Source organism: Piliocolobus tephrosceles, chromosome 3, assembly GCF_002776525.5.
Source record: "Piliocolobus tephrosceles isolate RC106 chromosome 3, ASM277652v3, whole genome shotgun sequence".
NCBI lineage: Eukaryota > Metazoa > Chordata > Mammalia > Primates > Cercopithecidae > Piliocolobus > Piliocolobus tephrosceles.
The window spans coordinates 39789107-39801427 of record NC_045436.1 but is presented as its reverse complement, the minus strand read 5'-3'; the positions used below and the strand labels follow the sequence as shown (position 1 = coordinate 39801427).

The window sequence follows — 12321 nt, the reverse complement described above, 5'->3', positions numbered from 1 at the left end:
ACCCAAGAAAAAGCAACTATGCCTTTCTTCCTGAAAGGTCAGTTTGGATTGCTGTCTAGGGCTGCTCAGAAAACCAGGTGTTGAATGTTCTGAGGTTTCACGTGCCAAATGGGGACCAAACATTTTTGAGCTTTATCTTTCCTAACAACAAACTGCACATAACTAGTATTTCTCTTAAGTCCTTGGAAAAGATGTTTTTATTGTTGAATAGACACTACTGCACTAAGATTTCCACTATGATGGGTGCTCACAAATGACAGGCCTCTTAAGAAGCTTTAATTGACAACATTAAATATGCGGGTGGGGGAGTGGGTTCAGAATGTCTTTTTCCTTTGTTAGTGCATCCCAGTGACAGAAACAATGCCTGACACATGGTACGCTCTCGATAAATATTCGTTGATTACATAACCCCCCTACCACCCAATAACTTCTCATCATTCATTCAAAGTTACTGAACGTACCATATTAGCGAATCTGCAATGGGAACAGTGGAGGCTGTTTTCTCAAAGGATTTTCTAATAAAGCAACATATCTGCTTTTTAAAAAAAATAAATAGTGTGCCCCAAGCCGATGCTGGGCTTCGGTTTTCTGCGGTAGTTTGGCCTGGGGTCCTCACCAGGAGGCTGGCTGAGGATGTGCTCCCTGCCCTTGAATCTCCTTCCTTTGTAGTTTTTGGCCTGCGCGGTTACGTTTCCCAGGCGGAGGAGCGCGCGCTGCGGCTGCGCCCATTAGCGCGCGGCGCCGTGCAGGAGCCGTCAGGCGGGCGGGGCTGCCCGGGACCCGCAGGAGCCGCTCCTCCCGCGCCGGCGCTCGGCCCCCTCCTCCGCCTCCTCCTCCCTCTCTCCGCGGTTTGGCATCCCCGGGGCCGGGAAGCCTCCTCCAGCGCTGACAGCCGGCGGGCGGCGGAGGGAGGCCAGAGCGCGGATGCTCGCCGGTGGGCCGGGCCTGACGGCTGCGTGGGAGGCGGGCTGCATTATTTCCCGCTAGGGCCGCGCTCTGGGGAAGGAAGGGGCCAGGCTCGGCCCTCTCAGCCCCGAACGGGCGGGATCCGGGCGCGGCCGAGGTGGCGGCGCTGCACCCCGAGCTGGGGGCCGCGCGACTCCCCCGGGGGCCTCTCCCACGCTCCGCGCCCCGCCCCACCCTTCCTTCCTTCCTCCGTCCCTCCCTCGCTTCTGCGCTCCTGGGAGCGCTCCGCGGACGCCCGAGCTTTGTGTGCGCCCGCGGGCCCGGCGCGCGCCTCGGGCGGCCCAACTTTGCCTCTCCCCGCCGGCTCCCGAGCGGGACTTGTGAGGCGTGGCCGGGTGGAGGAGGCGCTTGCGGGGGCGTGGGGCTCCCCGGCGGGCGGGAGGCACGGAGCGAGCCGCGCTGGACAATGAGCTGGGCAGCTTGGCGCTGCGGCCACTTTTAGCTGAGGGCGCGGGCGGGTCAGCACCTCCGCGGCTCCTCGGCCCCACCTGCGCGGAGAGGGCGGGATGCCAGAGCCAGGTGTCCCGGCGCGTTAAGGGCCCTCGCGATCAGACGTCCCTGCACCGGCGCTCACACCCTTAGTCAGCCCAGAACGTCTTTTTGCGGTGAGCCCTAGGAGCAGCCGCGATGGCCAGCACCAGGAGTATCGAGCTGGAGCACTTTGAGGAACGGGACAAAAGGCCGCGGCCGGGGTCGCGGAGAGGGGCCCCCAGCTCCTCCGGGGGCAGCAGCAGCTCTGGCCCCAAGGGGAACGGGCTCATCCCCAGCCCGGCGCACAGTGCCCACTGCAGCTTCTACCGCACGCGGACCCTGCAGGCCCTCAGCTCGGAGAAGAAGGCCAAGAAGGCGCGCTTCTACCGGAACGGGGACCGCTACTTCAAGGGCCTGGTGTTTGCCATCTCCAGTGACCGCTTCCGGTCCTTCGATGCGCTCCTCATAGAGCTCACCCGCTCCCTGTCGGACAACGTGAACCTGCCCCAGGGTGTCCGCACTATCTACACCATCGACGGCAGCCGGAAGGTCACCAGCCTGGACGAGCTGCTGGAAGGTAGGAGGGGAGGGCGTCGCACGGCAGGTGCGGCGGAGCGCCGGCAGGTGCAGTGGGCCCGGGCCCGCGCAGCGGGGAGCCTGCGGGGTGCTTTCCAAGTGGCACGGGAATTGATGCTTCTGTCTGCTTTTCTAGAGATTGGCTGGAGGTGGGGGTTGGGGGGCGGTGGGGTGCCCACATACACTCTGACTTTCCTTCCCAAGAGATCTGTTTCTTAAAGAAGGGAAAAATTTCCTGATGGTCAGAGGCCGATTGAGGCACTGGTGGCATGTCCTAAGATTGTTGAATTTACTTGTATTGAAGTGCAAAATGTTTGAGAAAATGGTTCTCCCATGGGGAGCTGGGTAATCCCCCACTGATAAGCTCTGTTGGACCCTCGGTGTGGACCCTGGTGCAGGCAGCTGTCATGTTCCAGTTTTCGGGGTCCTGTCGTGACTGCTGTCAGAAGCTGTGGTTGTGAAATGCTCTAGGTTGGCTTTCCTAGTTTGCCTTGCAGCAGAAGTTACTTGAGGTGAAGAGGGATGATCCTAGTCAGCGGGTCTCAACCTTGGCTTCATCTTCCAAGGGGACTGGGGACTTCAAAATATGGGACCCTGATCCCCCAACCTTCAGATATCCTGATTAAATTGGTTGGGTGTAGGGTGTGGGTTCGGCGTCTGGAGTCTCCAAAGCCCCCACCACCCAGATGATTCTAATGTGGAACCATAGTTAACAATCACTGTTCTAAAGGGTTTTCCACATGTGGTTGGAAAAAAGGTAAATCAAGGTCAATCTCTCCTGCCTTATCCTCTAGTAAGAGTAGCTAATTAGAATGATAGAGGCTATTGGATTCAGCAGTGGGGCCTCATCATAGATTAGTCATTCTGCTGTGTCAACCGTGCCTCGGTCAAAGGGACTGCTTGACTGTATGTTGGGTCATCCTTGAATTCCTGCAATACTTATGTCTCATCCTTTTCAGGTAGAAAAGGCATTATCAGTAGTCTAGAACCTGTTTCCAGTTCTAAATAACACCCAGAAAGACCAGGCAGAACCCAAGTATGTGCTGACTGCGTGTTTACATACGCTCCGCTCTTGTGCATCTTTCTTAATGCAAATGGCACATTCCATGTAGTCACAGCAATAGCTTGGCAGGGAGAGGAAGCTGAACATCAAGCCAAAGGTTTTTCTTATATTATCTCAGCATGCTTTTCTGTCCTGAAGACATTATCTCCATTTTATAGATGAGGAAACTTAGGGAGCATGCCTTGCCTCACAGTGCCTGCAGCATCTACTAGATGGCAACCCAGCCAAAATTAAATTGTCTCTTCAGTCTACATGTGTGCTTGTGACTTCACCTGTTCTGTCAGTCAGTTGTGAGGTTTGGTTTTAAGGACTTCTTGAGGTAAGGGGAGAGCTGGAGAAGTATAAAAAAGGAAGATACAATGTTCAAAGGGCCTTGTTTGCTTTTCTTAATCATGTTAAACACTTACAAGTAATATTTGCCTAGCTATTTTAAAACCGAGTCACCAATTTTTTGAATGACCCAAGATCAGATTTACAGGATCAAGGCAGTGCCTGTTTGCTTAAGCACTTGTTACTCAACATGCCCTTGGGATACGGTTCCTGGTATGGTTTCTTAAGGGTCAACAATGTTAATATCCTTTTCTAAAGAAATTTTAACAATGGATTTACTATGTAAAATTGACATAATGTAAAGATGAATCTCATTATAGGAGAGATGATTAGATGGACATTATGCATGTCCATTAATAGGAGTACATAGTATAGATTGTGTCTTTTACCGCCCACAGCGTGCATGGCCACTAGGTCTAATTCTGCAATTGTAGTTTCAACTACAAATTGACTGTTAACAGTTTTCCTTCGAATCATTCACTGATTTTTAGTGGATGGGAATTTGGAAAAAATATTATCTACGGAGTCCAAATCATACCAAAATATGATAAATAATATAACAAATATTTGCACAGCCAAAATTTTTTTATGGCTTTTTCCACTTGTTTGAAGAAGTTTTTAATATAATATTACTGCAAGAGAAGAAAACTTGGGCACTTTTTTTGTCATATGGAATTTCTCTGACAATGGGTCTTTAATTCTTGAATTTCCCCCCAAATTAGTAGAATACTCCATCGTAATGCATTTTTTTTTTAAAAGAAAAATATAGGTGCAGTAGCTCATGTCTGTAATCCCAGCCCTTTGGGAGACTGAGGCAGGTGGATCACCTGAGGTCAGGAGTTTGAGACCAGCCTGACAAACAAGGTGAAACCCCATCTCTACTTAAAAAACAAAAAATACAAAAATTAGCCGGGTGTGGCGGCAGGCGCCTGTAGTCCCAGCTACTCAGGAGGCTGAGACGGGAGAATTGCTTGAACCCAGGAGGCAGAGATTGCAGTGAGCCGAGATCACGCCACTGCACTCCAGTCTGGGCGATGGAGCAATACTCTGTCTCAATTAAAAAAAAAAAAAAAGAAAGAAAGAAAAAAGAAAAATAGTCACTAATGCTTGCTGTCAATCATTCCAGAATGTAAATAGTTTCAACTTTTATTTAAAATTGTGTGCTCAGATTTTTCATGTAACTATCCGTGAAGTTACTTGCATTAGTAAAAATAGGTCTGTGATATATTCGCCACATTATCAAAATTGACTGCTTTATTTTGTTTTGGTTGATTATTTTTAATAAAGCTCTCTCAGGCAGGATTTTACAGCATTATGTTCAACTAGGCTCTGCTTCTTCGATCCCATGAAACTTGTAGTTTAGAAGGTATGCTTTTTCTGAAATGTCTTGAGTGAAGAATAGAGAGTGATGACTCAAAACAGTAGGACATGAGCATGCATTCAGAGCCCCAATCTTGTTGAACTCAGATGACAAAAGATATTTGCATGGCCCAAATTATTTTTTCTTCTGCCCTTGACCTTGAGAGTCTCTGGAGACTAAAAGCTGTTCTAGTGTGAGCTGGCAGTCCTCCAGCACTACCCTAAACCAACAAGCATCTTCAATTTATTGATTTATCCACCCTTGCTGGATTAAGTTAGAGTTGATGCTGTGCAGTCCTGTAATCCTGTTTATTATTTAAAACTAAATGGGGGACCTCTTCCTGCAGGACTGTGGCTCTTAATCAATATTGGGAAAATTACTTGAACTGTCTTAGTCTGTGAGCCTGCTGAGCTCAGTATCTGTAATACCCAACAGAGGCTGTCCAGATGACTTGTTCTTCGGCTTTCTTATTAGGGACTGATTCAGAATTTCTAGTCTTAGTTCCATTCCATGTGTCTTCTCTCCTTCTGAGCGTTTGTCTTCTCTCCTGAGCATTTTGAAATATTTGTAAAGTTTTAATGACCTAAAGAGATATAACCAAGGACAGTAGGAAAAAAATGCCTGATCAAGTCAGGATTCCTGAGTTCTGACTAGATTTGAGAAAAATTTCACCTCACTTCCCTGGCCTTGGTGTCCTTTTCTCTGGAATGAGAAGTTGGCAGACCACCTCTCTAAGTTAGGTCTCTTCTGGTTTAAAAATGTGTATGTACCCTTCTTATCTGAGGGGTTATTGGTGGAGCATATGATGGCCTGGGCTGCCTTTCCCTAGCCAGAATCCATCTTCCAGAAAATTGATGAGGCTTTACATGTCCAGATACCAATCACAGAATGGGGTGTGCTTGCCAAGAGTCGAAGGTATTAAGAGCTACCTATGTCTGCTCTCTCATTCCAAAGTAAAATATCATTTTGTTATTTCTGCCTTTTATCCCTTCATAAACAATAAACTGATTGTTTTTTGGCATATGAGAGAATTTTGGTTATTTTGATAATGATACTTTCATTCCTTCATGAAGTTAACTTGAACATTTAAGAAAAATAAGATTCTAAAGAAATCAAGCACATGAAGTTTGAGGTCCTCCTACCAAACCTATCTACTTCATTTGTTTTGTTAGGTCAGGTCTTTGAAAGTGTTAAATAAACCAAAATATGTTTCTGAGAGATTTTAAGTAAAAATGAATTTCCATAAGAACCTAGATTATACTTAGTTGTTTTTTCCTGAAAAATAAATTTTATAATAATAGAAACTGTGGAACTTATTACAGTAAGAAGGAAATAAACTCGTGAGTTATCAGGTATTTGCACATAGGAGTCAAAAATGGTGCACACGAAAGTCATACGTGGTGATTGGACTTGGAAAGTTAGTATTGAATCTTAGGTGTGCAAAACTTTCTTTACCTGCGAAACCCTTGGATTCCTAAAGGCCCACTTCAGATAGCACCTATGAAATCTCTTCCCACTTCTCTGTGCAGCTGGTCTCAAGTGGTTAGTTGAGGGCATACTATATCCCAGACATGGCCACAAGCTTACGGTCTCTTCCTTCAAAAAATGCATGTTCTCCTAGGAGAGAGATAGTAAACATACACACACATGAGATGGCTTCAGGTAAAGTGCTGTAAATGAAGTGATGACATGGGGCAGGATGGCCATACTGGCCGGGGTGATGGGGATGGCTTCCTAGAGGAACAGACATTGGAGCCAAGGCCTGAGGTCAAGTTTATAACTCTTTCCTCTGCTTACAGCATTTTTCTTTACTTCTATTATAACCCTTAGCTTTGAGTCTCATGATCTATTGGATCTGTTTTTGCACTCAACTGAGAGAAGCCTGTGGTCAGGGATCTTAAATACAGTCCATTCATTGATTAAATAACCCAGACAATGATTTTACCTCTAAGTCCCTTAGTTGTCAAGGGAAGTTTTGTATGAATTAAGCTTTAATGGGATTCCTAGATATTTGGTAAAATACATTTTTTTGGAAAACTGGATTACATTTTAGATAAACATATAATTTGGGGGGAAATTCTGTGCTAACCATTTTGGAGGGAATGACTCTTCCATAACATCCTCTTCTATAAATCTGATTGTCCCATCTCATTTCCTTAAAAACAAGGAAAATAAGATGTGCTATAATATAGCTGTGTAAGAAGCTCTTTCCAGAGGTAAGAGGAACATTTTCACTTAAAGAATAAATGAATCCTAAAAGGTTGGGGAAGGAAAGGGGATATGTGGGAGAGCATTTATGAGATTAGAGTATGACACAGTGATACTCTGAAAGTTATGAGACAAGATTAATATCTCGTGAGTTTTTAAACTATGGAAAAGGGTATTTTATGGTCCTGTGATATGAAATAAAGGAAACTAGATTCTGTTGGGCAGTGATCATCTAACTGCTTTCTTCATTGTTCGTGAGGCTGAGTGGAGTTGCTACAGGGTGTGTACCACCTGGCTAGGTCTTTTTTCTGTATCCCTGCCTGCCCATACTACCACTGCATCTGTGTTTTTATGTCTTCTATTCGTAAAGTAAACCATTACCTAAGGATTAGAGATGCTTTTTTTCTCTGCATTGCTACCATTTACTAGATGTTTTATGAGCAGTCACTGTGTGAGGTACTTTACATGTTTCATTTAACCCCTGTAATACCCTCTGAAATTTGGCTGCATTGTTGTCCCCATTTTACAGATGGGGAAGCTGAGACTCAGAGAGGGTAAAGAAATGGCTGGATTGTACCAAGGTAAGAGGTAGAGCTGGCACTTGAGTGCTTTCTTCCTTGCTTCTGAACTTCTGTATTCTTAACTACTGCTTTCTACCACCTGAGAGGAAATGGAGTCCATTATGTTGGTGGGGACTTTGGGAGGTGTCTTGGTTCATTTTCTGTTGCTATAACAGAATACCACAGACTAGGTAAGTTATAAAGAAAATAAATGTATTTTCTAGTTCTAGAAGCTAGAAAGTCCAAGGCATGGCACTGGCATCTGTTGAGGGTCATCCCATGGTGGAAAGTTGGAAGGTGAAAGCAAAGGTAGGATATAGAGAGAGGAAATGGGGTTGAATTCCCTTCTTTTATAACTAACCCACTCCCACAATAACAGCCTTAATCCATTCATGAGGGTGGTACCCTCATGATCTAATCACCTCTTCAGGCCTCACTTGTTAATATTGTTACAATGGCAATTAAATTTCCAACACATGAAGCTTGGGAGATATGTTCAACCCATAGCAGAAGGTGAATAAATCATAAAGGCAGAGACTTCATAGGCTGGATTAGTGCCCAAAGAGTCCCAAGAGAGCTTGTTTGCCCCTTCTACCATCTGAGGATGTAGTGAGAAGTCACTATGAGTGAACCAGGAGCCCTCACTGCACACCATATCTGTCAACACCTTGATCTTTGATGTCCTCACCTCCAGAACTGTGAGAAATTGATTTCTGTTTATAAGTCACTCGTTTTTTGTGTTTTGTTACAGCAACTTGAACAGACTAATACAGTCTTCTTTTGCCTCTAAAGTTCAGTGATCTTGGGAAATGCTTCTAAGGGTGGGAAAGAGAAATGATCTTGGCTGTATCTGGCTCCATGTCTCTCTCTGAAAGTTGGCTGGGTACTTGATCAGATGTAGTTACCCAGATTTAGATGGAGTTCTTAAAACACCTCAGTAACATACAGGAGGATCTTTTCCATAGACTATCCTCATGAAAGGGAAAATGACAAACCCAACAGGAGTTGGGACCACAATTGTCTTGTTTATCCCTTTATCCCATGCAACAAATGCTTCTGGAATGTGATGTTTTTTGAATTAATTTTATTTTTGTGCCCTATTTAAGATGTTTTAATAGTTGGGTATAGGTCGATATAGATGCTTTTAAAAATCTTTATTTATTAAGATAGCCAGTTAGACAGCCAGATTTATGGAGTTAGCACAAGTTCATGTTAAAGGCAAATATTCCTTGCCCCTTTGTGTTTCAATTTTTAATATATTTTTCTTCAAGAAAAATGATGCAGTATATTTATGTCCCAAGAATTTATCAATTTCACTAGTATCTGAGATGCCTGACTTGAGTTTTCTCTTTGGACAGCTATCACAACCAGATTCTTACATATTTATTTCTTGTTATGTGTTTAAATCCCAGGATTATTCTAAGCCCCCTAATGTTTTCAGTGTCTACGAGAGTTCTCTGCCATAGCTAAGGCTTAGTTGTGTTCATCGTTAGCATTCTCATTTTAAGCAATTGTTTTTGCCAAATTTTTCTTACTTAATTTTAACACAATCTTAATTTTTTAATTTTGTGAGTCAGAAATAAAGTCAGGAGCTTAAATGAATACTCTTTTATTCCTTAAAACATGTTATAATTCGATCCTAATCCCTGGGATATTTTGTCCTATTTGTTGCGTTTTCAACAGCCTAAAGGAGAAGTCATTATATTGTAATTTGTCAGAAGCTTTTCCTTATATGCTGAAGGGATGGGAAAATACTGGTTTGGAGAGATCGCCCTAAGGACTTTTCATTACACTATAACATTTACTAACATTTCAAACTAAGGAACTAAAATAACCTGCAATTTTGACCTCCTCTGTTACCTTTGGTTTGTTTGTTAAATTATAATCACTTGCAACCAAAGTGCAAAATGTTCACAATAGATGTTTTAAAATATTGTCGTTGATCTCTTCCTTCACTATACGTTTTTAAAACTTCAGATTACTTTGTTAACTTTTGAAATAGCAGTGTGTGGAGGCCAGGGAGGTTTCCTGAAAATCACTGAGATGAGACAGATTAATAGAAGAAAAGGCATGCAAATTTATTTCACATGTATACACAGGAGCCTTCAGAATTAAGACCCAAAGGTATAGGGGAAGTTGTCCATTTTTATGCCTAAGTTCAACAAAGTATGGACAGCCATGTAGAAGTATGATTGGACAAAAGGGCATGACTTAATGTTAATAGACTGAATTGGGACACCCAGCAAGGCCTGTCTGTCTAGATTCTTCCTGGCCTCTGTGAACAACATTCCTTTCTTCTGAGTGTGGGGCAGGACCCTCTCTGGAATGGGGGTCTTGTGACCTACAGTCAGACCAGGTAGGTCAAATCATTTATTTGTAGCCATTTTTTACATACGAAGTGAGGGAGAAATTAGAGTAATATTTTTCGTGACTGGTTTTGGGGGAAAAGGGTTCGGATTTCTATGACCTTCCTTGGAGAAGAGGGATTCTAGTTTTTATGGCTAGCTTTGGAGGAGAATGGAACTAACAGCCAGGAGGGCGGGAGAAGGTCAGAGAAAAATGTTTGCCTCTGAGGATGCTACTGAGGCCTTCGTGTTGGAGTATTGTTTTCTGAGCCCCAACAGATGCAGTTATTTCTCAAAGGCAGTCATTGAGAGTCTCTCCCCTAATGCCCTTGCTTATCATCTTGGTCTCTTTACTTAATAGTATTTTGCCTTGTCTGCTGAAGAATCAAGAAAAAGGGGGTTCTAGAAACGTATTACTGGTTATATTGTTGTTCATTAAGCCTGTGTGGGAGAACTTGAGAAATAGCCCAGTGTGAACTTGTCTCTCATTAATTTAGTGATCAAAGCCAGTTTCTGGAACGTTCTACTTAAATTTTACAACGTATTTAAACATTTAGCAGAGTCCTGGCATGCAGTGGCTGCTTGACAAATGGTGGTAGTCCTCAGCTTTTTTTTTTTTTTTTTCTTAATGGGTGTCCTTATAACTTCTTCCTCTACTTCTAGAGCTACTTCAGTCTCATCCTGGTTATATATGGCAGCCTTCAGATTTTTCTTTTTCCTTTTAAAATTCTTTTTATATTTTATAACTAGAGACAGAGTCTTTGTTGCCCACGCTGGCCTCCTGGCCTCTAGCAATCCTCTTGCCATGGTCTCCTGATTAACTGGGATTACAGGTGCAAGCCACTACACCCTTCAGATGTTTTGAGACTATGGTCATGCTTTACAACAGGTTGAGTGTCCCTCATCTGAAAGTCCAAAATGCTCTAAAATCTGAAACTTTTTGAGTGCTAATGTGATACCACAAGTGGAAAATTCCATACTTAACCTCATGTGACAGGTTGCAGTCACAATGCAGGTGCACAACATGTAGTTTATTCAGCCTCCCCAAGGGGGGGAATGATCATTCCAGCCCCTTTCAGCTGTGATAAATATTTTCTGTGCATGCCCACTTCCCCCATGAAAGTACACCCACAAGGAGTAATAAAATGGCACATGTGCAGGCAGGCTGCACCAGTGGCAGCATCTCCACAATGCTCTACCTGAGATTAAGACCTATGTACATTACTCACTGTTTTGCTTTGTTGCTTATTCTCTGTTCTGTGGTGTAAAGATACTGTGGAAAACATCAGTAATACTAGCATGATACTCATAGGGTAATGCAGATATTCCAAAATCTGAAAAAAATCTGCAATCTGAAACCTTTCTTGTCCAAGCATTTTGGATAAGGAATACCCAACCTGTATTTCCCCTTCTCTCTCTTCCTCTAAACACCATCACCTCTTTTTTGGTATGAACATCTGGTTTCTGAATTCTTTATCACTTGTGCTGAAACTTTTGAGTTACCATCATTATCAATCACTTGCTGAAAACTGAGGGCTAAGCTTTCCTCAGACTCACAGCAGGATTAAAATAAAGGCACAGTGGAGAAAGGAGTAAGAGATTAAGGAGGAGAGTGTTCAGCAAAGGCCTTCAGAAGCTGAGGAAACTCTGGAGGAAAGTTTTACCTCTGTTTAAATGCACCAGTTGAAGGACTGACCCTATATGTGCTATGCCCTGTTTATTTACGAATATTATGTGGCCACATTTTAGTTTGAAAGTTTCTCTTTCTCAGTATCCTTAAGGTTGCATTGTTTCTCAAACTTTAACAATGTTAGCCACTTAAAGATTAAAAACAATATAAAAATCCAGCATCCAAATTGCAGAAGCCAAGTATTGCCTTCATTACTTTAATTAATTTAGTTACATTGTCACTTAAATGTTGGTAAATGTAAAATTAGGTGTGCTTATGCATATAGGTTTTACATGGTGATAAAACCCACATTGACAGTGTAAATACCAACAAAACTGCATAACCAGTAAAAATGCAAAACAGCAATATAAAGCTAGAGATACTGTTTGCTCAGACTAAATTGGTGTTCCCAGTGTGATTGTGGTACTGAGTGCTGAGTTAGGTATGCTGTATTTCAGAATGCCATGTAACGAGTCAGTTTTGCACAGCTAATGAGTATTCCTGTAGAGCAAAATTATGTCCTCTGGCCTTAACTTGCTGTGAACATGTCTTATACATATGAAGTCCACTTCCCTTTTTCCTTGTTAATTCCTGGCATAGTTAGAATAGTTGAAGCCAAAAGACTATTAACTTAGAAGTAATTGTTCAGATGTCCCAGAATAGGATTACATAAACATTTTAAGTTTTATCATAAAAATAAATGCACTGTGGGCTGGGCACGGTGGCTCATGCCTGTAATCCCAACACTTTGGGAGGTCGAGGCAGGCAGATCA

At 43.3% G+C, this 12321-nt stretch overlaps 1 protein-coding gene across 6 annotated transcripts in view; it reads left to right on the top strand.

Moving 5' to 3' along the window:
• The first annotated feature begins 777 nt into the window (after nt 1-777).
• The window catches only part of DCLK2 (doublecortin like kinase 2), a 179657-nt gene continuing 168113 nt past the window's right edge, over nt 778-12321 (top strand). For 3 of the 6 annotated variants that reach the window (XR_004228875.1, XR_004228874.1, XM_023227447.3), the window contains exon 1: nt 778-2014. Coding sequence is in view for 4 of the 6 variants with exons in the window: in XM_023227447.3 (XP_023083215.1) it covers nt 1594-2014 (421 nt within the window). In the remaining 2 variants the exon portion in view is untranslated. The remainder of the gene's footprint in view (nt 2015-12321) is intronic. The other 3 variants (XM_023227460.3, XM_031935313.1, XM_023227457.3) reach the window with 2 other exon arrangements.